Source organism: Pygocentrus nattereri, chromosome 11 (genome assembly GCF_015220715.1).
Source record: "Pygocentrus nattereri isolate fPygNat1 chromosome 11, fPygNat1.pri, whole genome shotgun sequence".
Lineage (NCBI taxonomy): Eukaryota > Metazoa > Chordata > Actinopteri > Characiformes > Serrasalmidae > Pygocentrus > Pygocentrus nattereri.
The window spans coordinates 21,961,697-21,988,461 of record NC_051221.1 but is presented as its reverse complement, the minus strand read 5'-3'; the positions used below and the strand labels follow the sequence as shown (position 1 = coordinate 21,988,461).

The 26,765-nt window shown below is 40.4% G+C and overlaps 1 protein-coding gene across 2 annotated transcripts in view; it reads left to right on the top strand.

Annotated features, from left to right (window-relative positions):
* furinb (furin (paired basic amino acid cleaving enzyme) b) overlaps positions 1-26,765 on the top strand; it is a 110,162-nt gene that overhangs the window by 51,941 nt on the left and 31,456 nt on the right. Inside the window, exons 1-5 of one of the 2 annotated variants that reach the window (XM_017700100.2) lie at positions 6,714-6,779; positions 9,321-9,419; positions 16,649-16,744; positions 24,488-24,616; positions 26,262-26,338. In XM_017700100.2, coding sequence (XP_017555589.1) covers positions 6,771-6,779; positions 9,321-9,419; positions 16,649-16,744; positions 24,488-24,616; positions 26,262-26,338 — 410 coding nt within the window. In that variant the 5' untranslated portion in view covers positions 6,714-6,770. Of the gene's footprint in view, positions 1-6,713; positions 6,780-9,320; positions 9,420-16,648; positions 16,745-24,487; positions 24,617-26,261; positions 26,339-26,765 lie in introns of those variants that run through there. The other variant, XM_017700099.2, reaches the window with a different exon arrangement.

The following is a 26,765-nucleotide window of genomic DNA, read 5'->3' as shown; positions in this document are numbered from 1 at the left end:
GCTGGTGAGGAGGCAGCTTCTTCTGCTTATCTCCCTCCAGCCCGGCTCAACAGGGGGGAAGAGCAGTAGTGTCTGTTGGATCTGCTGGCAAATGAGTCGATGAATTATACATCCAGACAGCGGGCCAGAAGCACTAATGTTGCTCTGTTTTGCTTCTTGAGTAGCTGAAAGTTATCCATTTCTTTCTCTCTCTCTCTTCTCATAGTTTCTAATTCTCTCATTCAATCTATCTCTGCCCTCTTTCTTCTCTCTTTCAAAATCTTTCTTTCCACCTCTATGCAAGCTCTCTCTCTCTCTTTCTCTCTCTCTCTCGCGCTCGCTCACTCGCTTGTTTTCTCTCTCAGATATAGATATATATATAATGTCTCATTCTGTCTGTCTTGCTATCTCTCTCTGTCACACCTTTTCCTTCTTCATTTCTCACTTTCTCTCTTCATCTTGTGTGTGTTGTCAGATTTTATGCAACTGTATGCTCACGCTGGTCAGTATAAATGCACACACATTCACGCTCACTCATTAACATAAGTCAGAGTGCAGGTCTTTTGAGAGAAGAGAGTGAGAGAGACACTGGAAGAGAGAGATGGAGAGAGAGAGGGAGAAGAGAGAAGATAAAAGATAGATCATTAAAAAGCAGTTTCCTGGGTGACTCATCTGCAGTGCAAGGACATGCACTGTGATGTACAGTGTGTGAATGTGTCTCAGCCTCTGGAGGTCTCTGCTACCGGCCGTGTGTCTGATTAATTAGGGTCAGATCAGTTTAGAGGCCCCAGGACACAAGACCAGGTGTTCTGCTATGCAGATAGCAAGGTTACTGGAAGGTTAAGGGTACGTTCTTTAAAAGAAACATGCCAGAAAGGGTGCTTTGGAGAGATGCCATAGAAGAATCTTGTCTGGTTTCCCCAAAAAGGGAGTGGTTTCAGTTGATTTTTTTAAAGAACCATCCGTTCTAATGTTTTTTAGGGAATTAAAAGAGGTTAAGGGATTGAAACAAATGGCGTCGCTCCAAAGAACCCTTTTTAACACTTTAAAAAAATTTTTTTTTATTAAAAAGCTTGTCCCCTTACCCTTGCTGTGATGGACTACCTGGACTTGTAGCATCTGTGAGCTGTGGTTGAGGTGGGTGTTTTAAATCTCTTCCAGTCAAATAAATAATCACAGAGGCCAGGGAAAGCTGTCACTCAAGCTGCTGTGCCTTGTTTATGATGTACAACACCCTGTCTGATCCAGTCCACTCAGTTCCACACAATATATAGACAATATTTTCACAGTGTTTGTTATGGAGCCCATATTTTTGGAAAAACCCTTTTTTTCATTGCTTTATTTAAAGCCCTGGGGAATCTCAGTCTGTTTTCTTTCTAATTAGTTTCATTTTGGTATTGTGGGTACACAATATACATGTATAAATCAGTGTCTGATAAACAGGTGATGTATTTTGGAAAATTTCTCCCCTCTTTTTGTAAATTGAGCAGTCCTGATCTTGATATAGATCTTACATAGGATTTACTTTAACCCCTTCTAAGGCCGATTTGGCCTGTCCTGTCCACACAGCTTTAATCCAGCAATAAAGTGAATAAGAACCTTACCTTATTTAAGGCATCGCCATGGAAAAGTTGTATAATGTTTTTTGTGAGCCTTTGATACAGGAGGGTTCTACTTGTATCACTTGCATATGCGCAGACTGTTTCCCTCATTTCTCACTGTTCACGCTGTTATATTTGGTTCTATTTGGTGTAGCAAACAGTGTTAGACAGAGAGGTGTCAATCAAGCATGCTTATTAGATGACACTCAAGACAAGTCAAAGATCTGATCAGCTGAATTTAGCTGGTTTATGAGTAATTTTATCACTCTTCTTAGTTTTTTACCCTTTTCATTTAAACACTCCAGTTTAGAATTAAACAAATATTTTAATGCAATACATTACCTGGGTCTTTAAATAAGAGAATGTAAATATTTTTTTAAATGTACCAAACCATATATGGAAAGTAAGCTGCTAAAACAGCCTGTTCTAAATCTTTTGGGTTTGTAATATCACAAGCATGAACATGTTTACCTCTGACTACACAGCCTACAGCAGTTTAGCTGCCCTTTCAAAGTGAAGTAATAAAGAGTGTTGTTACAGTTGAAAGTCTGTAGCAAAGTTTTTGAAGTGAAAGAACTGGGGAAAGCAAACATATCAAACGTGTCCAAAAAAAGTGAGTCCGTCCACCCCCCCTTGGATCATCAAGTTATTGGCCCCTTGGCATAAATATTTGGTAGATCCCTATATAGCTACCTTGTATGGATGGTCAGTGAATTTTATATCACAGCAGGTTACACAAAACCTGTGGCAGCATACTAACCGCACTCTTAGACACATCACCACCATAAACGCATATTAAGAGCTAAAAAAAAAAAAAAACAGAAAACATAAAAACCCAAACCATTAAGCATCTTGGATAACTGAATGAGCATTGAATGACAGTTCACAGATCACTGCTGACAAGGACAAAGCAAGCTTTATCTTTAACTCAGACTGACATTTTATATTTGACTTTGGAAGCAGACATCCTCTGTTCTGTTAAAGAATCAGGTCTCACAGTGGCCCCCAGGTATGTTTCTTGAATATCTGCAGTATAAAATTAAAAATACGTTCACAGGAATGCTAACTCACTTCTGAAAACCCTGAGAGCTTGACTGAAGTAATGATGGATAGGGTACTGGTTCCTAACCAGTGATTGGAGGAGAAAATGAAGCAGACATTTAAGAAAGACATGGAGAGTGCTGTGTTGCTAGTACATTTCCCACTGCGAGTCACAACAGCTGTTTAAATTTTCTCATAATTGCTAGAAGGTGCCCCTTGTGGCTCGGGCCCCTGGGTACATGCCCTCAAAGCCCATTGGATGATCCAGGCCTTCTTGCAGCACTGTGTGCAGTGCACTCTTGTGTTAATCAACATAGCTTTTAACACCAGTAATTGTCTATGTCAGCCACTTGTCATGTGTGAATATTTTATGCAGTTTTAGGTAGAAACTGTACACCATTCAGTATGTTTGCTAAATGGTTTAATCTTGTCCCTTAATACAGCAAACAGCTATATTTTAAGTTGTAGCAGCAACACTGCACTATTACAAACTTTGAGAAATTACTAGTCTGTTGGACTGAGGAAAAGAAATGAGGAATCAATTCTAAACCGCTTTTAAGCCATTTATACTTAACAGCTATGCTCACGTGATCTTCAAGAAGTTAAATAAAGTTCACTGTAGGGGTAAACTGAATAAATACTTTTGCAGAATGTACTGTGGCGTTGGCATAGAAGTCACATTGTGCATAGAGGCAAATGCTCTTTTACTTTGAACAGGCACTTCAACAGGCAGCAGGAAATGTCCCACCCAGCACTAACCCGTAACATGCAACTTGGGAGGGGTAATGCATGAGGATAAAACATACAAGCAGGGTAGACACTTCAAACTACTAGTTATGCTACAAAGCCCACCCTTCTCAGACAGTTTACTCTACACAACTACACTATTAATAACATCAGCAATGACAGCAGCAAAGTGTTTACATGCAGAGATTTTTGCCAATCCCATAAAAAATAAACACATTGCAATTACAAATTAAGACTGAGGTCTTTATATCTCACTCTGTTCAACAATTTGATGGAAAATCTTCGTTAACGTGCACTACAAGTAATCTGATCCAAAATCCAAATTGCCACTAAGAGTAAACATTAGCATGACAGCGAACATCACGTGAAGTTCAGTCAGAGAGATGAGTTTTCAGCTTGTGTTATTTGCTTTAAAATGATGTCAGACTCAGGAAAATATGCTTCACATGTACTTATTAAAGAAGGCTGAGAGGAAGGATGTTCTGAGACACACAAACTTTATGCCTGACCTACCGCCATCTTTTAGAGCTCAGAGCATAAATGCTGTCTCCTTTGCAGACCAGTTTCCCTGCTGTGTTGAACATTTTGAAACTTGGCTATGGTGCAAATGCACATGCACAGAACATGCTTACACGTTCCCATTGAAAATGTAATCGGATACAAGCGTTTACATGGCTATTATTTTTCTATTTAATGAATTATTTAGAGGACTACCCACCTCGGCCAGTTGGATAGAAATTATATTCCAATTGGCCTCAATTGTATTACACTATTCCAACTGTATACATGGACATATTCTATTCCGATTGGGCTATTAGTCGGATTATTAACGGATAATTAGGCAGCATGTAAACGTGGCTGAACGTCTCTCTTACCCAGGAGTGTGGCATGCTCCGAGAGCCACTTTGCATGGCTGCATCTCACAAAGCTCCTCATAGTAGCACGGCATGTGGTGGACACCAAAAGGAACTTATCCATTACTGTAAAAAATAAAAAAGAAAACAAATATGGGCAATATTCCTCCAACGCATCACACGTGAGTCATAACCAGTGTGAAATAGCAAGTGTCACAGAGCTTCAGGCTTGCTGTATGTGTCAGGCTGCTGGTGTAAAATCAGCTTAAAGGAAAAAAAAAGAGGCTGTAAAATGAATTTGGACTGTGTTTGGTTCATAAATGCTTAGACAAAAGTGATGAAGTGGACTTCCGGGAAGAAAATGAAAGAAAAAAAACTGTACTATATGGGCCCTTTCAGGCAGTTTGCCTGACTAGACTTCTAAGACCATCATTGACCCTGTCTGAACATGCTACGATGGGACTCTTACAGGCTCTTTCCTTTCTTGCTGAGGCAGATAGAACCAAAAATCAAATACACAGTCTGGGTCCAACTCTATTCCCTTAATGTCCAGGCATGTGCTGCTGCACTGTGGGTAACGCACACTGTTCTCACTAACAGCTTTATTGTACTGACCATGAGGCCAAAAGCACAAGCCAAGATAGTTAAAAGATGTGCAGTACAGTAGGGATGCCCTCTACTCAGAAAAAGGGGTGCAGAGCAAGTAGAAAAACCCTGGAGAGAGAGCAGCAGGAGTCTGAGGGTAATTTATAATAGGCCTCAAGATGCGAATGACTGCACTCACATCTGACTGGGAGACAAGACATCTGAGAAAGACAGACGCAGATAGGAGGAAGAGAGACGGAAAGTGAGATGGAGATAGAAAACAAGGAACGAAGGAGACGGGCTGAGAGAGAGAAAGAAGCAGGGGTTCCTCGTCATGGTCAGAGATATGAGTAAGTCAGTTCTTCATCATACTTCCATCACTTTGACATCACCTCTGTAGGATGGGTTGATAGGGCTGAGTGTGCCTGAAAACCATTTTATAGGTTTTCAATACTCCAATATTTCTGAATGAGAACTCAAATATTCATTTTCAAAATGACTCCGATAACAACCAAACAATAATATCTGAAGCGTTTTAATCATTTATCTGACAGAACAGATATGCTTCCATTTAAATTTGTGTTCAGTCCACATCGGCTGCACTCGACACCTCTGTCAAAACCCAGGCCATTTTTTTTCACTTGTGTGCTCCATATGGAACCAATAAAGTCAAATAACACTCCCATAATGATGTAGACTAGCGGCGGACTGATCTGGTGGTATAAAACTTCAGTTGTTCATTATAAGCAGTCTGCAGATCTGCTGTTTGTGCTGTCAGTTTTAAACCTGCTGTAAAACTATTTAATTAGAAAAGAAAGGGAGAAGTTAGCTTATATTTCCACCTGTTTACATGACAGAGCTGAGTGGGAAGCAGTGTGGACTGGACTCATTTGTGGTACTCTGATAAGCATCACTGTTATAATGTTGAATACAGTGTTAAGGACATCCACCCACCATTTTGGTTTGCAAGCTGCAACTCAGACATAGCTTGTCTCATCACAGCTACAGGCCTGCAGGTGTGTGAAGGCTAAGCAGGATGGACCAAAATGACCACAGAAAAGATATGTGGACACCTCAGATACACTCTCTAGAAGACACTTGAAAATTTGATTGAAACTTGATACAAACGGCATGTCTCTCAAGTTCAGAACATTCGCATGGCAATCAAAACTGCCAAAGCTCCTACATAATAAACACGTGTGTGTGTGTGTGTGTGTGTGTGTGTGCGCGTGTGCCTACCAGCTTCTTATATAAAAATTAGTTTTAAAAAAAATATTATTTCAGTTTAAATTCAGCATTAATGCCGCCTTCACAAATGAGCATGTCGCCAATGCCATGTGCACTAATGCCTATATTATCATGAGTACTGGCTTTTCAACTGTGCACTGATAATAAGCTGAATGGTCTTTAGCACGGAGGAGAGTGTCCATGATTTGCAAAAAAAAATCAGCCCACAGGACACTTTTCCACTTCCCCTCAGTCCATTTTAAATGAGATCGGGCCCAAAAAGGGCGCAGCGTTTCTGGATCCTGTTTATGTATGGTTTCTTCGTTGCATTTTAGAGTTTTATCTTGCATGAACTCTTTTCACAGACAGTGGTTTTCAGAAGTGTTTCTGAGCCCATGCAGTGATTTGCACTATAGAATCATATCTGTTTTTAATGAAGTGCTGCCTGAAGGCCCAAAGATCCTGTCCAACAAATACTGTTTTTTGGCCTTGTGCCTTGCATACAGAGATTTCTCCAGATCTTTCAGAATTTGATGATGCTTGTGCAGTCTTTCACAGAGTGCATATACTGACAAAGGTGTGTGTGTGTGTGTGTATGTGTGTGTTTGTGCGCATGAAGAAGACTGGATCTTTTGGGATATCTATGTGTGTGTGTTTTAGAAACATAAAGGCAGGTGAAAAGGTCACTGTCCTTGTGCTGAAGAAACAGCTGCTGAGAGCAGAGACAGGATGAGTAATGACAGAAGTAAGCTTATATCTCAGCAGACACACACACAGACACATCTCACTACATCCACTGTAGCTCATACACACAAACACACAGTACACACATGAAATATTGCACTGTATCAGCTCTGCAAATCAGATGTGTGACGTTTCTGTTGGATATATTACTTTCTATCAACTTTTTTGTGCGCTGTGCTCCAACACTTTCAGAGCTCTGACTAAGTGAGGCTAATAAAACAGCACACTGCTCTGAGCTCCAAACAGGCCAGCAGCTACACTACAGCAGTACAGTCAGTACAATAGAGAAAACCCAGGAGAGCTCACACTGCTGTGTATGCACTTCACTACACACAGCGCACACAAGCAGTACACACACATCCATCTTCCTCTCAGCTGTCTGTCAGAGCCGAGCTGTTCCTTACGCAGCCTACAGGGTCGTTTGAAGGTGGGGAGGCGCAAAAGTAAATGAGGAGTTTAGCTTTAATTGCCCCGCTATTCTCCTTTCAACACAGTACTCAAAACACTGTTTTCTCTCTCTCTCACTCTCTCTCTCTCTCTCTTTCTGTCTTACCCAGTCCCCTTCCAATTGCTGTTCTGCTTCATTAGTAATTTCTCACTAAGTTCTGCCGCCTCTGACTCTCCCGGGATGGAGGTTCTTATAGTGTGTGTGTGTGTGTATACATGCGTACAGCGTTAGTGCACACAGTGAGTGTAAAGTGAATTAGCTGCTTCATTGAGTGCAGCTGCAGTTGGGTTGTCTTTGCCATAGAAGCACTGCATGTGTCTCACACTCTTTAGAGACCCTTTACGACAGCACGAATCCAAACCTCAGTGTATCCAAGCAGATGACATTTTAATGCACACTATATCTATTGAGGATGATGATGAATAGTGTGTGTGTGTGCTTCTTTAATGTTTAAAGTCAAGTATATGTTGCAGAGGGGAAAAAAGGGGGGTGGGCTTACAAAACTGACCAATTGCATACTTCAATACAAGGTGAGCATAAGAATTCCTGTTTCACTGAATTTAGTGCAGTGCAGTAGGTGAGACCTTTTTCTCAGAAACGTGCCTCGTGTCATTATGTTAAACCTTTCATTTTCAGTTTATTACAGTGTTTAACATTATAAAAGTACAATATCTGATGCACCAGCCATTAGATAATATGCACTTAAGGGGAGTGTACTTTTCCTCTCTGCTCTCAATTTTGAAGTAAAGATAAAGTATTTTCATATGTGTTCATTTTTAATTATTATACTTCATGCAAGTTTTGCCAGTTTCTTTTTCTTAAGTTATGCTCCAATCTTAAATAGTGAGAGTTGGTAGTTAGCTTAGCACTTGGCTATATTAGAATGAGTTTTTAAGTGTTTTGCAGACCACACTATGCTACATCCAGTTATGCAGAACTGATTTGGCTGTTTTTGGAATAAAACATACAGTTGATGTTTTTTGAGTACTGACTATATTAGCAGTGTGCTCTGAAAAGCTTATTTATTTAAAATATTATCACATTGCCCACATATATCCACACATATAACACTCACCAAGCACTTTATCAGGAACATCTCTTAATATCTGCACTACATTTTATCAGCTCCATTTGCCATATAGGTGTCCTTTATAGTTGTACAATCACAGACTGTAGATGTTTCTCTGCATACTTTGCTAGTCCCCTTTTAGCCTGTTCTTCAGTGGGCAGAACCCCAACAGGACTACCAAAACTCCAGCAGCACTGCTACATCTCACACTCATACTATCACAACACCCACTTACACACCACCACTACATCAATGTCAATGTAGTGATGAGAATGATCCACCACCCAAATAATACCTGCTCTATGGTGGTCCTTTGGGGGTCCTGACCATTGAAGAACAGGGTGAAAGGAGGCTAACAAAGTATGCAGAGAAACAGGTGGACTACAGTCTGTAATTGTAGAACTACAGAGTGAATATATGTGGTAAGTGGAGCTGATAAAGTGGCCAGTGAGTGTAGATACAAGGAAGTATTCCTAAAAAATTGCTCAGGGAATGTAGTTCTTGGAATATCCACTAGCATTATTAACATATTCACTTACCTATAAAATGTGAGTTAAAATTTGATCGTTAATGCAAAGAATGTCTGTCATTCTCCCCAGCCTTCATTTTTATTCATTATTATTGCATTTTTACAGTAATAAATATGTGGCTTTAAAAAGATTATGCTTCTCTGTTTATACTGTACAGAAAGAAATAACAATGTAATGATTTAATAATTAAGTATTCAAATTATTTAGCCCTAAAAGAGTGACTGTAAGAGATAAATGTGTGCATCCTTGTTTCTATAGGTGTAATAGAGGGGTGTGTGTGTGTGTGTGTGTGTGTGTGTGTGTGTGAGAGAGAGAGAGAGAGAGAGAGAGCGAGAGAGAGAGAAATGGGCTGGTTCCTGAGCACAGGTGTTAAAGTTAACGAGTGTATTTTCCCTCAGGTGTGTTAGACCATCTGACCTTTTCTCAGCAGGTAGAACATGCTCATCTAATAGACCACTGTTCTGTGTGTGTGCATGTGTGTGTGTTTGTTTACAGGTGTTTGGGGACTATTACCACTTTCAGCACAGGAGAGTGGTGAAGAGGTCTCTGTCTGGCCATCGTGGGGTTCATGTTCGTTTGCACAGCGAGCCGCAGGTAGACACACACACACACACACACTGACTCTCACTGAGAGTAGAGACCGAAGAAAGCTGAGAATGAGAAGGGCAGTTATGTAGGGCTGCGAACAGGAAGACTGCACAAATTCAGTATTAATAACAGAGGAGTTCCCACAGGCCTGGAGGGCTGATCAGAGTTTGCGTGTGTGTTGGTCTGTGTGTGTGGGAGATGTATGCTAAGGAGCACGACCCTGCCTTTGGTGATAAGATATCAGCTCCTGCAGGCAGGGGAAGGCTGCAGGTTTGGCCTGCCAACCCTGCGCCCCCATAGATCTCTCACAAACGATGGCCTTATCAGCCTCTACTCTAGAGGCTCCTCCACTGGTTGGTAATCACCACATACAGTCAGACTTCAGCCTTCACTCCTAAAGCTCCTTTCACATCCTTTCATTTTCTTCCATCATTTGCTTCTCACACCCTGACCACACGGTGGCCTAAGCACTGTGGGGGCTAAATCTCTGGCTTTGCAGTGGTTCGATTCAGTTACAAATTCTTTAGATTTACACAGTGCAACTGTCATGCAACTACACCAGCTTGAAACCTACATGAAAATGTGCATAATTGGGATGCTTAATGTTATTTCATTCCTGCAACTCGCTTGAAACTTGATTGAAAGGCAGCGACAGAGACTTCAGCTGTCGCAGTTTAATGAAATGTTCCATGAAGGAGCCAGTCAAAAGGCAGATGATGTACCATGTGATCATGTGAACCGATCTCATTTCAACTGATTGATTTTACTCTTTGTCATGGACAGTACTGTTAAATAGAGGATCTCCTAATGTGATAATGTTTGTAACCAGTTACCTTTACTAAGTTATTAACTAGTCAGTTTGAATGGCTGCTTGTGCCAGCATTAGCTGTGGTTTGTTAACTTGCTGTATCCTAATCTATGGCTAGGTTAGTAATTTTCCCAATGTTTCCAAAATTTTTACATTTACATTTATGGCATTTGGCTAACGCTCTTATCCAGAGTGACTTACAAGTTGATCATTTTACTCAAGTAGGCGAAGGTAGTGTTAGGAATCTTGCCCAAGGACTCTTATTGGTATAGTGTAGGGTGCTTACCCAGATGGGGGATTGAACCCCAGTCTACAGCGTAGAAGGCAGAGGTGTTAACCACTACACTAACCAACCACATAAAATGTTATGTAAAGAGGCTAAATAACACAATAAGCATGATTTTATTTAGTCAGAGCAATACAATAATTAAAAATACTACTCTATTATTATTATTATTATATGTTGAAAGCAACTGCTTATGAGTTACAAAAAGCACAGAATGCATCATTAATTAGTAAATGTCATTTTTTGCAACAGAATTGTTCAAACAGAACTTGAAGGTTTGTGTTATATTATTTACTCTGTGAAATAATATAACAAATGAACAGAATATGTCCTTAAAATGGCCAAATGAGGACATTGATCGGGCTTCACTGTGTAAAGCTAGCCTGAGGAAATTATTGTGTATCGTAAAGTGTTCCCTGTGATTTAATTTAATGCAATCCAGTTATATTGATATGATTCCGAATTATGTTTATTTATACAACAGTCACACAAAATCATTGTTATATCTGTTAAAAACACATTTTTCACCTTATTTGTATCATTCCACTGACTGCTGCTAAGAAACAACAGCTGTTGCAAAATGTCACTCATGGCATAACTGCTTTTTGGTGGAAACTTTTCCTAGTTCTCTTCCTAGAGCTCTTTACTCTGCAAAACTGTATAAAAGCAACAGAACACAAAGTAATGTATTATTCTTAAATAACGTGATGGCTTGGATAATCACTCTAGATTATCATGATTGGGACCAAATCACAACCATGTTATGTTGGATAACAAACACACTCCCTCTCCTGTTCTGCTGATTAAAACTACACTGAACATGTAAACATATCTGGAGGAACTATTATTAAGTGGAATATACACCATAAAAACAATGCACAAGCCTTGTAAATGAATTATAATCAATTCTAACATTCTCATAATTGGTGCCTTTGAATTACCACCTTCAGACGAATGATTCATGTTTTTATTTCCCTTTCCAACCAGACATGGTTAGCCTTCAGCCACCCACCTAACAGTTTTTTCACATTCCCCCATCATCCACTTACTACACACCGACCACACTCATCATGCATAGATGGAGTGATAAAGACTGGATACATAGTAAATACATAGAAAGTTGATAGACCCCTGTATTCTAGCCTTTATTGCTATAAGGCTATCATCAGTTGGAAGGGTTTAGCTTAAGGTCTTCAAGCTACACCTCAGTCTCTCAGCCTGGCACATGCACATGCGCGCACACACACACATACACACACACACACACATACACACACATACTCTTCTGAAGTCAGGAGAGCTTTGCTAATGAAGTAGCTTCTGTAACACACAGGCCTGGCTAGTGGGCTGCTATGCTGAAGTCTAAATCAAGGCTAAATGCTAAATCATTACACAGAAAATCCAGTGGTTCCCGCATAAAAATCTCGACTAGCGTTAATTCAGACTGTGACTACACTGCAACAGAAGAGTGTTTTACTGAAAGAAGCCTTACTCAGCCATTCAGCCATTCATAGTAGTGTGTTTTTCCTACGAAATACTGCTTTTACAGATTTTTCCATGAGCATTTTTAATGCTGCTTGCCATCCCACACTGCTGATATCTTGCTAAGTTCACGTCAGAAATTGTTTTGTAGTGCTGGTCATAGGTATTGGTATCTCCATTACTGATACTGTGCTTAAAAGCATAAAATTGTTCATTTATTATATCAGCATCAGCCACAATATGCTAATTTACATTTTTTGTATCAGGTCCAGAAGTTCCTGTAAGCTCATTTCTAATAAAGAGAACAAATATATAAATTATACTCTAGATATTTATTATTATATTATATTATACTGGAGATATTTTTTGTAAGATGCTGTAGTTGATACTTAATTGCAGACATGTCGGTGTCAGAGAGAGTGCAGGGTGAGCTGGGTGTTTGCCCTCTGCAGGGTTCTTCCCTTCTTCATATTCATTGTTTCCTTTTGCTTACACTGCACTTTCAAAAACACTTCCCCAAATTAAATCACACACACACACACACACACTGTCTTACACCCAAATTGCATCTCAGAAAGAAAAACCCTGCCAGCACAACTTACCCCACCATTTTACATAGAGGTGGTTGATGTGCTGCTGACACTGACTAATAAATTAATACCTCCAAGTCAACATTACGAACCATGTAATTATGCACCTGAAGCTTGTATGATTAAGTAAACACTGCTCTCTGTCCTCCACCTTTCCTCAGCAGTCACACTGAGATGATAAAAATGTATTGAGATGTTTTCTTTACTGGGGAAAAAAAAAGCTAAGATGAAAAAATGTTCTCTCTAGTGAAGTTATGTGAGCAAGAGCGGGAGATAGGAAAAGAACATGCAACAGAGGGATATAGAAAGAAAGAAACAGAAAAGGCCAAATAAGGCAAAGAGCCACCAAGAGAAGAAGGCAAAGAGAGACAGATAAAAGAAAGAGTGAGCAAGTGAAAGAGAGACAGACAGAAAGGCATGTAAGGCTGAATGTTTCTTTACCCTCCCTGGAAAGAAGATCAGATTAAAGAGTAACCGGATTGTAAAACGCTGGGATACACCCTGGATGGGTCACCAGTCCATCGCAGGGCACCAAATAAACACTAAAATAAAAACTGATGGTTTATACACAGTGTAAAGTATTTTGGAAAGTAGTTAGAAGAATTTATAAAAACATCATTACATAAATAACTGTAATGATCTATTCATAGAAATTTATTTGCACTAAATTACTATGAATAGCTGTTTGGTTACCTCCGCTGTCATGGAGCATTCTTTAATTTTGTTGTAGTACAACTTTGTCAATTATTATGAAATCTGTAAGGGATGAGCGTGCCAACAGAGGGCGGCGAAGTTTGACCAGCCCATGGAACTCCATGGGGGGGGGGGGGAGAAGCGGGGAGCGGGGAGCTAACCCCAAGAAGTTTACTGGGGACCCGGTCGGTTTCATACTCCTGCTGTAGTTCTCATTAGTATTCAAACAGCAAAGTTTTCTCTTAGTTCCCCATGGAGAAGTCCAGTATAGCCTACATCATCTCACTATCAACACGTAGGGTTCTGGCTTGGGGCCCTTCTCTGTGGGAACAAAACTACCCTGATTGTGCCATGGGTGAGGCTTGCACGAGATCTTCTATTGACACTCTCCCAAGGCGCCAGCTGAGTGCCCAATTACGTCATCGACATTCACACCGTAGCTACTAACAGTGCATGCAAAGAAGTTCAATGATGAGCTAGCTCTTAGGAAGCTGCCCTCCACTCTGAAAAGTCTTTGCAATGTATGCATTCGCCTCACTATTCTCATATATCAAAGAGACCTGGGCCAGTTTCCAGTTCCCCCACGTTCCTCTTTTATTCGGGTATCGCCTAGTAGCATGACCCTGTGCAGCTAGATGGTACATCCTTCCTAGCCTTAGGCTGGGGACCGTCCGCAGGCTTCTGAGCTCGGACATCCAGTAATACTCGTTCACTGGGAAACGTAAGGACCAGACCCTGCCAGGGTGACTGTTGAGTGGCTCACATTTGTCCTCCCCCCACATCAGGGCTCAATTTGAAAGCGATCTTTCATGGGGACACTGTCAACACTTTGTCCTGTGTGCCTTCATTGTTTCAAGGGTAGCTTCTTTAACACCTTGGCTTTTGACCTGGGCCTGCACTTTGAGGCCTTGCTTGGACACTAGGATCTAGGCCTACCAGAGTTTCCCCATTGAGTCCAGTGTACAGTTCCTAGGATCTAGGCCTGTTACTCACTGCTCTAGACAAATCACTCTGTTTTTGTGTGGGGGGCCTCATTATAAGGGTCATTGCCTAGGGGACTCTAGGTCCACACAAATGCCAACCCTACTAAGGATCAGATAACACTGGACTGGAAGGTCTTTAGCAAGAAAAAAGCCCCGGCGCTGATGCCCCACTGGGCATATGATTGCACTTTCAACCTGCTCCTGGGCACTTCACCACCCCACGGATGGCTGTTTTCACTTTCTCTGGGATCCATTCCTGCTCTTCAGATCCTGCCCTCCCTTCCTTGTGAGCTGGAGACCACCAACAGGGAGGCCTTATAGCAAGAACCAGATCCTAGATCCTAGGGGTGATTCCCCCCCCCCAGGGAAACTGAATGCCCACAGCTGAGTATATGCCAACATACAAGTCCCACAGTGAGACTTGCCTCCTTGTTCTTGGGGCATCAGGGGTGTCTAGGAATATCTCCACAGGCAATTCTCGTGAGACGTGCATAACAAGACACCCAGAGCAAGGCCCCATGGGCTTCTTCACCCCTTTCCTCCAAGACAACAGTGTTACCTCATGTGGTCAGGGTGCATAGCAGTCTGGTGTCTGACCAAGAACCTCAGTTCATTAGCCACTTTTTGAAGCCCTTCCGCTGGGTAAGGGGAGCCTCCGATTGTCTCTTCTCAAGAGACAATGACCAGTCTAATGGCCAGACTGAGATGGTCAATAACGACCTTGGACGCTATGCAGTGCTTGATATGCACCAACCCCTGATCTTGGGTGAAGTGGAATACTCCCACAATATCCTTTGGCATTTGTCATTGGGCATGTCACCCTTTAAATGCCAGTTCTGTTTCCTGTACTTTTGTTCACTGAGCAGGAGTGAGTCCCAAATTCTGAGCAATTTGTGCAGTGATGCTAGAGGGCATCTTGGAAGGCTAGCACTGCCCTCCTGACCGTGACCAAAGCAAGGAAGCAGGTGGTGGATCGTAAGAGGCACCTAGCATCAACTTTTTATCTAGGCCAGTAATTTTGGCTCTCAGCCATGAACCTCTGGCACATCAGTGTGGTCACCTACCAGTTACCTTCATTCCTCGCACCTTAAACCTCTCCTGTGCAGAGAGGAGGCCCTGTTGGTTCGACCATCCGACACAACGCCTCTTCATCGACTCCCCTGCCTACACACTCCGACACTTTCTAGACTCCTTCCAGGTATGGCACCCAGGTCCTGGTAGACTGGTATGGCTACAGATTTGAGGAATAGTCCATGGTCCTGGCTTGCCACATCCTACATTCAGAACTTGTTAAGGAGTTCTGGCAGACGCAGACTGTGGGCCTTGAGACCTCTGGAGCCATCTCTAGGAGGGGAGGTCCTGTAAGGGATCAACCTGTGTCACTGTGTACCAGCAGAGGGTGGCAGCGTTGACTAAAGAGAGAAAAAGGGTTTGAACAAGAGACGTCTCGGAGCCAAACAAAAATAGAACAAAAGGGAAAATAATAAACATGATTGTCCTTTAATAACTAGAGAGGAATTGACTTTGTATTTTGGCCCAAGCAATAATGTATGAAACACACTGTTAAGTTCAGGCAATACGATAATGGCTTTTTTCCAAAAATCTTCTGCTCCAGTAAGAATTTTATTCTCGTTTTTCATGTGACATCACACTGTAATGTCGCCATCATTTTGAGGAGTGACTTAAGGGAGTGACTGTGCTAGCGTGATGACTTCAGTTTGCTGTGCAGCGAAGCCAGAAATTCGCTCTCAATAATGGAGGCCACAACAGGAAAATCATGTGACTGAAACTCTAGGATAGACTGCCTGCAGCAGCAACACTGCTTATCCCTTCAACATGAATGGCTGGCTAAATTATAGTGCAGTCATATGTTCATGGTTGTGATGTTAGAACAATCTATGGTATGGGCTATATGAACTGAGAGTAAGCAGTGCATTCTGAAACAATGTTTGCATACATCCTTGCATACATTCATTTAAAAAAAAAACGGAGATTAGTTTTTACAGGATATGGGATCTTCAGAATCTCTGGCTGGCTCTAATGGTGCTTTTTTGTCCCTGTAGCTCTCGCTCAGTGGAAGATTCTTGGAACAGGAGCGTGAGGGAGACTTATTCATACTAATCATAGACACATAGGCACACACACACACAAACACACAAAACAGGTCCGGCAGATAAAATTTAGTGTACTTTGAACTTTACTGCAGAAAGAGGCCATTTAGGATTCAGAATTAATGTTGCAGGAGGAATTAGATGGCTCAGATGAAGATGCAGAGGTAGAGAAATGTGTGGGTGAGTGAACTTTTGTTATCTGTACGTGTGTGTGTGTGTGTGTGTGTGTGTGTGTGTGTGTGTGTGTGTGTGTGTGTGTGTGTGTCTTTGATCTGTTTTTAGGTGGTTTGGGCAGAACAGCAGGTTGCCAAGCGGAGGAGGAAGAGAGATATTTACAGTGAACCCACAGATCCAAAGTTCCCCCAGCAGTGGTACCTGGTAAGTGGACGAGCTTTAGCCTGCAGACTCCTCCTCAAATCTCCCCTTTATCAGTCAGCAACAGTTAAACCCTTCACTTAAACTGCTCGGTCACACCAAAATAGATTAGATTTTGGCATTTGCAGTTAAAGGCCTTACAGCAGTTACTCTGAATATTTTAATTGAATTTGTCAGTGGAGCTCAATCATATGTACTCGCCGACAAACTGCGCCCGTTTAAACAATTTGATTGAGATTTTGTATTCATGATCACGTGTTATAGATAAATCTGCCTCAGACCAACAAACTACACAGAAAAAATAGAAAGAACCAGTAGAACAAAGAAATAAAGATGAATGAGTGCAATGGGGGATTGTAGACACTGTACTTTAGTCAACTGTGCGATATGTTAGAATGCAGCTGCAGTGTGGCTTTGGCTTTGTCCTGATCTCTCCTCCACAACGTATGCAGTCCACGAATTGCATGTATACTAATGTGTTTTGCTTGTCCCTGACACAAATTACCTGAAAACATCAAACCAAAAGCCATCACTGCCATCGAGTATTAGATGTGTAATCTGTTAGATATTCAGCTCTTTCAGGCCAGCTGACAGGCCATCTGCATTTGAAAACACGCAGAGCTGCTTCTGAAGGCGCTGTGCTAGGAGCACAGATGCCATGTGGTGATAGAGGACTTTCTAAATTATATTTAATGCATCAAATACTGAGATTCTTTTCAGAGGAGAGCTGGTAAAACAGCTGAAGTAAAGCAAAGAAAACAAGGTGAGGCTAGCAAGAGTAAAAATTAAGAAAAATACAGAAAGAGAAGAAGAGAGGATGAAGGAAAAGAAAGAAGTCAAGAAAAAAGGAAAGATGTTAAAATAATTAATTGTCCTAGTATGTGGTCACCCATACATCACATCTGTATGTGCTAAACATCTTATTCCAAAACCCCTTCAGCTGCGGTGACAGCCCCTGCTTTTCTGGGAAGCTTTTCCAGTAGATGTTGGAACGTGGCTGAAGGAATTCTGTCCTGTTCAGCCATAACAGCATTAGTGAAGTCATGTCTGATGTTGGATGACAAGGTCTGCACAGGTCAATCAAGTTTGTAAGTGTAGTCTCCATGGAAACCAATCCATGAAGCTCCTGATGAAAAAGTCTTGAACAGACATTTACTACCACTCACTAACCTAAAATTGTGAATATAATAGCATTTGTGTGTCTTTATTACAAAAAACAAACACAACAACACATAAGAGTTTGTAAAACAATCTGAAAAACAATTGGGGAAAATAAGTAGGCTACACTGTTTGAATTCTTATCATTGAAAGTAATTTCATATTTTTTCTTTTTTTTCCATAATAATAAAAAGAAATTCTCATGGATCCCTGCAATTATGCAAATTGACACGTTACTCAACATAATGTTGCTCCTTGACAGCTGGCAGTAGGGCTAGTTCATTGGTAGGGCTATGGGAATTGATGAGGAGACTTGCATTGTAAGTGAAACATGTTATCAGTGTATGGGAGCCAGCCAGCACGAGTCATTTATGACAAAAATAAAAAAAATGAAAACATATTTGTCATTTCATTTTAGTCATTATTCTGGTAATTCATGGCCCAATCTAAAATGAAAAAATAAGAGAAAAGAAATACAAGCTTCACTTTGGCTTTGGCTGTTCTTTGTGAAATGTAGAATATGTGTCAAAACTAAAATCAGAATGCAATGTTTACATTGTTATTTGTTTTTCATAGCAGTCGGTTGCATATCTGACAAAATGAAAATGAAAATTTTAAATGGATAAATCAACAGCATGTGACAGTTTGTGATTTAGCTTTCAGCGTGGACACGCTTTAACTGTCAGAATGAAAAGGCAAAAGCAAACGAACATCAGTGCCACCTGCTGGAGATTTACTTTTCATTTGCCACTTTGCTTTTTTATTTTTAAACTGACCAATATGCAAACATATGTTAATTAGCACTAGGCGGGGCTATTGGGTACATTTTAGGACATCCTCATCCTAAACGACTTCAAGTCTCGAGAATAAACACCGTCATGATTCAAATCTGGTGAAACAGAACATCAGATCAAACAGCCTCAGAATCAGACCAAACGCAAGCCTGGTTGAGCATATACTGGTTCGTATAACTTAGAAAACTTTGTGTATCTTGATATAAATGCCAATATAATATTTTCACAGTTTTTTCTGAGGCTGTTTGGTCACCAGATTTGAGACATGACGGTGGGTTTTCTTGAGACTCGAAGTCGTTTAGCTTGAGAAATGATGGCGATTCTGACGCAGAGGGCCGAGGATGTACTAAAATGTATCCCGTAGCCCCGCCTGGTGTTAATTAACGTGTATTTGCATGTTGGTCAGTTTACATTTTATTGTTTTAATTTTAATTATCTTTTTGGCTGGATTTGCCTCCCATAATCAGTGATCATAGGTCAATAAATAATAAATGTTGAAAAAATTACCTAATGTCCAAATAGGTTTTGGGGCCACTCTAATTTAGAGGCCCTAAGAGTTATGTGTTATGCTTCAGCACTCAGAAGTCCACTTATGTGAGTTTGTATGGTCCATTGCTTCACAACTGAGCTGCTGTTGCTCATAGAACTTTCTCATCCAGTAACAATGCTGCATTTAATGAAATGACCCAATCTGCTGCTATTGTTTGTCTGTAGAGATTGCATGGCTTGAGTATATGCACCTCTTAGAAATGGGTATTGATGGTATAACTAAACCTAATTAGAAGGACAATACTTGGTAGGCCACTGAACTAGAGAAACAATACTTAAAGCTTTCATCATTGTGAGATAGAAGAAAATCAAGCTCCACTCTTGCGTCAAATCCATCCTTCCACTGTGAGAAAACAGCTCAATGCTGTTTGTCTGAAAGGATGTGTAGGTATCAAGAAGCTGATAATGAGAAAGGAAAATAAAAAAAAAGATAAAAATTTGCAGACTAAACAAAGAAGCTGCTGGTGTTCAGCCCAGGACAGCCCAGCCCAGAGTGCAGACCTCAATGTCACTTAATGTGTTTGGAGTTAGTTGGATCATAATAAGCAGAAAATACAAACTTAAAACTGAGCTGTGGAGGTGAGGAAAAAGACCTGAGATTGCAGATGTCTTTAAAAGGCTAAAAGCAACTCTCCCAAAATGAATGGAACCTGTAATAAAGACACAGAGTGGACACACTAAATACCTAAAAGTATTTAGTCATATTTAGTTGTTGAGGCTTCTGTGTAATGTTCAGTTAAATTTGTTTTCTGCTAAATATGTATCCCCCTATTATGCTGAAAAATAAAGAACTTATGTTTTATGGCTGGAAATTAAATAAATGAAAGGGTGATCTCTGACCTTGAAACAGTACTGTAGTGCAGGCAGAAAAAATATGGATGCAAAAATAAAATAGAAATAAAGGAAGGAAAAGGAAGAGAAAAAAGATGGAGAGTAAAATGGCAGAAAGAAAAGCAGAGTGAATCTAGAGAGCCTTGCATCATGTTTGCTGTACATTTGAATATGTGTGGAGTGATGGTGTGTGTGCTGCCTCCCCACGCTGGGTGAGTGAATATGACTTCCTGCAGCACTCTGGGCTTTCCTGCCAACAGATGCTGTTTGGGAGAAAATGGGCTGTATGTGTGAGGCACATCAGGAATTTTCTCTTATTAGCATTAGCTCATTGGGTGGGCTTCCCCCCGCTGGAAAGGGTGTGTCATGAATGTGTGTATGTGATGATGCGTGGGTGAGTGTATTCTTTCAGCATGCGGGCTTCTGCACACTGGGCTGTCAGTCAGAGAGTGTGACTGGTTAACTCTTCCTCAATGCAGTGAGACACCAAGACTTCATGTGGAGAAGCTTCCACACTGAGCTGTACTGCTGCGCTCTCCACATCAAACGTTCACTCTCCTACTGGCACATCTGCACTGCAGAAATGTACTTCTTCACTTATTATTTGTTTTGTTCTGCTGTATTGCATTGCATCCAAGATTTGAGTGTGTGTGTGTGTGTGTGTGTGTGTGTGTGTGTGTGTGTGTGTGTGTGTGTGTGTGTGTGTGTGTGTGTTAGGGCCGAAGCAATAAGTGTTTTAATATTTAACAATATAAACTAGCTCATTTTAATCAGTTTTAGGAAAAACATTTTCAAGTTGCATGGACCCTCGTATATGTGTGTAGGTAGTATGTGTGTAGCTTGTATGTGTTTTCATCATTTTCAGGACAGAGAACTAGCCTGCAATGTCAGGGCCATCAAATATGTAGCTTTGTAAAGTGGCTTTTACTAAACCTCTATGACAAATTTTTAAACTCAAAGACTAAACCATTTTTTTTGTCTACTGGGGTTGGGGTTAGACTTGGGTTTAAGGTTAGGCAAAGAAAATTCAGGCACTTACGTGTATGTAATGAATATGGGGCATATCTGTGTAATACATATGCACCATCTTATTGCACACGCAGCGACCTGCCTTTCATGTATTCAAGTTCCAGTCAAAACAGTCTTTAAGTACAAGTTATTTATTTTTCTGTCTCAGAAAAAAACCAACAGTTGGTGTTCAACCAACAATTACACAGAAGCCGCCAACACTAATTCATCGATATTTGTCTGCTCTTCAATTTTGTTCACTACCTTAACTCCTCCATTCTTCCAATAAAAAAATCAACCAGTACAGCTGTGTCCCCCCAGTGAAAGCTGTACCCAAAGCACTGACATAATGTTCCTCTTCCAAAAATCTCATAACATTCACACAAGCACCTACCCAAACTCACTTAAGCTGCTTTGCACATTTTTTTTCATATGTGTAGCTAAAATGGAGATATTTCTGAGTCAGATATAGATATTTGATGTATAGAGCTATTCCGCTTGCATAAAGAAGGGAAATGTCAAAGGAAAATAAGTAAAAAAAAAATGGCCTATTCTGACAAAAAAAAGAAATTAGACAGAAAAGAATAAAAAATGCACTACAGCATTGAAACAGATCATCTGAGTTAAAGAGGAAGGTTTTTGCACTGATGGTATAAATTTGTCATTGGAATTACTTGAATCATTACAAGCTGTAAGCACACAGCATGTAAGATTGAACTTGTGTTCAAGAACTTGGATATGTGGAAAAATATCCCTGTGGGTTTCTTTAAAAAAACCTAAAAGCTTCCTGAAAAGAAAGGAAGCAGTGGTAAAGGAAGAGTGTGGACACACTGAATACTGAAAACGATATATAAGCAGTTATTAAGCTGTTTGTGTATTTTTTGGTCAAATATATGTTTTTTTTTTTTCCTGGTCACTAAAAATAAATTGTGCTTATGTGTACGTCCAACCCCAATTCCAATGAAGTTGGGACGTTGTGTAAAACATAAATAAAAAACAGAATACGATGATTTGCAAATCCTTTTCAACCTGCATTCAATTGAATACACTACAAAGACAAGATATTTAATGTTCAAACTGATAAAATTTTATGTTTTTTGCAAATATTCACTCATTTTGAATTTGATGCCTGCAACACGGTCCAAAGAAGTTGGGACAGATGCAACAAAAGACTGGGAAAGTTGAGGAATGCTCAAAAAACACCTGTTTGGAACATTCCACAGGTGAACAGGTTAATTGGACACAGGTGAGTCTCATGATTGGGTATAAAGAGAGCATCCCTGAAAGGCTCAGTTGTTCACAAGCAAGGATGGGGTGAGGTTCACCACTTTGTGACCAACTGCGTGAGCAAATAGTCCAACAGCTTAAGAACGTTTCTCAACGTGCAATTGCAAGGAATTTAGGGATTTCATCATCTACAGTCCATAATATCATCAAAAGATTCAGAGAATCTGGAGAAATCTCTGCAAGTAAGCAGCAAGGCAGAAAACCAACACTGAATGCCCGTGACCTTCGATCCCTCAGGCGGCACTGCATTAAAAACCGACATCATTCTGTAACAGATATTACCACATGGGCTCAGGAACACTTCAGAAAACCACTGTCAGTGAACTCAGTTCGTCACTCCATCTGAGTGCAAGTTAAAACTCTGCCATGCAAAGTGAAAGCCATATATCAACAACACCCAGAAACGCCGCCGGCTTCTCTGGGCCCGAGCTCATCTGAGATGGACTGACGCAAAGTGGAAAAGTGTTCTGTGGTCTGACGAGTCCACATTTCAAATTGGTTTTGGAAATCATGGACGTCGTGTCCTCTGGGCCAAAGAGGAAAAGGACTGTCCGGATTGTTATTAGCGCAAAGTTCAAAAGCCAGCATCTCTGATGGTCTGGGGGTGTGTTAGTGCCCATGGTATGGGTAACTTGCACATCTGTGAAGGCACCATTAATGCTGAAAGGTACATGCAGGTTTTGGAGCAACATATGCTGCAGTCCAAGCAACGTCTTTTTCAGGGACGTTCCTGCTTATTTCAGCAAGACAATGCCAAGCCACATTCTACACGTGTTACAACAGCGTGGCTTCGTAGTAAAAGAGTGCGAGTACTAGACTGGCCTGCCTGCAGTCCAGACCTGTCTCCCATTGAAAATGTGTGGCACATTATGAAGCGCAAAATACGACAAAGGAGACCCCGGACTGTTGAACAACTGAAGTTGTACATCAAGCAAGAATGGGAAAGAATTCCACCTACAAAGCTCCAACAATTAGTGTCCCCTGTCCCAACTTCTTTGGAATGTGTTGCAGGCACCAAATTCAAAATGAGTGAATATTTGCAAAAAACAATAAAGTTTATCTGTTTGAACATTAAATATCTTGTATTTGTACTGTATTTAATTAAATATAGGTTGAAAAGGATTTGCACATCATCGTATGGTTTTTATTTGTTTTACACAATGTCCCAATTGGGGTTGTACATGGGATCCCACATCCTTACATCCTGACTTTATAAAACAAATTGTGTGTGTGTGTGTGTCTGTCTGTGTGTGTGTGCACACTTCAGCTCAGTGTCCTAATCAGCAAAAGAGCTTTTTTTGCAAACTTATTTTGCCTTAAATTAAGATTGCTTTGAAATGAAAGTGAGTAAAATGTGAGACCAAATTCCATGCATACATAATTATATCTGGTGAAATTATTTTAGACTCTAGAAAAACTTTAATTTCATATGATTAGATACATAATTGGTTTCAGCATAGCTTTTCCATGTCTACAGCCAAAATAGGGTGAGGATAAGAGCCTTACTGTCTTATAGTACATAACTATGATGCTGTGACAAAATGCAATTGGACATGTTGTTAAACCAGCCATTTGCCTAGCTGTTTACAAAGGGTGCATTTGTTCCAGCATTAGAAATACTGCCAGTGTGTCTTACTGCACAATAAATGTGGTGTAGAGTACAATATATAAACCGTACTGGGCTATAATGATGCAGATGCCTGAGGAAAGTGTGGGTTGTGCATTGTACTTTGTTTAATATGTGGAATGTGGAATACTGCAAGTACAAAGTAACAATTAAATAACAATTGAAATAAAAAAAACTTCAAATCGCAAACTTCCCAAGTCAAGTGTGCTTCCTGATCTGTTGAAGTGTACCTTTGTTTTACTTTATTATTTTTTTGGTAGATTTTTTTTTTCTTTTTTTGGTGTTCAGATTCTAGATACACATTTCAGTTACTGAGTTTTAATTTTCCCTCTGACTTGCATTTGGCTTAGATACGCTTCAGTGTGCTAATCCATAGAGAAACTAGATAGCAGTCTCATCTTTTCTGCTGTTGAATGCATGGGTTACATGCCCTATCTCTTTAATCCCGCCAGTCTGTGATGGGTCGTCTAACATCTACCTTTAATTTGGCAGTACAACATCAACCGACGGGACCTGCATGTAAAAGAGGCTTGGGCCCAGGGCTTCACTGGGAGGGGAGTGGTCATCACCATACTGGACGACGGGATTGAGAAAGACCACCCTGATCTCGCGCAGAATTACGTAAGTCACTGGATTACTTTAGAAACCTGTGCTAGAGCTTCATCTCAGCATGCATTAGACTTCAGAATGGTTCAGGTTAGAAGAGGTTTTGTCCTCTCGCTTGGCCACAGCCATCTGTGGAGAGCAGTTTTCCCTGCTGTTTTCTGTGTGAGAGAAATCTTTTCTGCTCGCTGATCACAGTAACGCTAGCCAATCATGAATGTCTGTCGGGTCATGTATACACAATTGGGTAATTTGGGCTCTTCTCCAAGCGTGTTCAGCAGTGCTCTGACTTTGACTAGACATGTAATTAGACATACTACACACAATACAGAGACTTCAGTGTAAAAACATGAAAGTGAAGTGAAAATGAAATCACAGGTCGCAGAATGAATAATGAATAAATATGTGGTTTCCCTATACTTATGGGATGCAGGTTATTTAGAGGTCTGGAATATGACAATATTTGTCACTATGGTAATAAATTACATCACATTACATTCTGAACATATAATTTTTCATTATAATAAGAGCATAATTAGTCCTGTTTAATTTAGTGCAGTTTTATTAGTATAATATAATAAAATGATTATATTCATAGTTTTTGATAATATTTTTTAAATGTTACTTCTTTATTGTTCTGTTTCCTCCCACGGTCCAAAGGCATGCAGTCTTTTGGACATGCTATATTGCCCCTAAGTGTCATTGTGTGTGTGTGACTGTATATGTCTGTGTGTTTGCCCTGCAATGGAATGGTGACCTGTCCAGGGTGTTTCCTGCCTTCCACCCAAAGACCAATGAGAGAGGCTCCAGCACCCTGTGTGACCCAGAAGGATTATCGGCTTAGATAATGTGTGTGTGTGTGTGTGTGTGTGTGTGTGTGTGTGTGTGTGTGTGTGTGTGTGTGTGTGTGTGTGTGTGTGTGTGTATGCTTCCTTTGTCTGTTCTAACTGGTGTGATTTTTTTTTTTTTTTTCCCATTTCCATCACATACTGCAAAATGCTCCTGTTTGACTGCTTATGCAGACTTAAGACTAAAAAAACGTCAATGTCTGTCTGTCATATTTTTGCTGTATTGCCCACCCATAGGGTTATTGTGTGCATCAAAGTCTGTCCTATTATTCATTCCGAAAGACTGAGTCTATGCAAGTACACTGAGAGCAGGCATTGTGAAGCCTGATAGCAGCCAACAGAAAATTCCTCAACAGGGCTGCTTAACACTTTGGTACAAAGAGCCAGTAGCTAAAGGAGCTTCAGGATATCACATTATGATGGACAAAATTGTTCACAATGTTCTCTAATTTTCCTGCCATCACCTTCTTTAATTACATGCCTACAGTGAGTCCTACATTGGCTATACATATCTAAGCCTTCATTCTCCCAGGTTGGTAGCTAGCATGCAATAGGGCAGACCTAGATAGACTAACTTTGGGAAGAAAATTTTCCAGAAAAAAAAAACGACTTCAGTGACCTTCAGTGTGGCACAGCTCCATCATACAGTACAAACCAATTTTGCAGACGATGTATTAAACACTGAGCTTTTTCTCTAGCAAGATGTTCCTTTTCTTTTAACCCAGCCTTTCTTCAGGCTACTAAGGTCTAAGGACACATTCACAGACATGAAAAATATACTATTCCTGTTCAGTGGATTGTATCTGTTTCTCTAGGATCCCGATGCAAGTTATGATGTGAATGACAGAGATCCAGACCCACAGCCCAGATACACACAGCTGAATGACAACAGGTACAACTGATCATCTTTTATCATGTTATATGATGCTTTTTCTCAGTGTTTTATTTAAATATGATCATGTCAAGAACTGTGTGAAAGTCAGAGACCATGCATTCTTTTATTTAATATCCAGTCAAAATAGCCATTAAGTACAAGTTATTCATTTTTCAGCATCAGGGAAAAAAGCAGGAAACCTACAGTATATTTAAGAAAAACATTACACAAAAGCCCCCAGCACAAAATCCAGTGTTTAATCTGTCCACTCTCTACTTTTGTGCCAACCAGTTGTACTATAAGCTAACCAGTTACATTTGTGTTCTGCCAACAAAAGCTGCTCCCGAAGCTTACACAAGCAACCGCCCAACCTCATATTAACTGCCTTACACATTTCTTTCTTATGTACACCTGAAATGACTAAAATAGATATTCCTTAGGATTC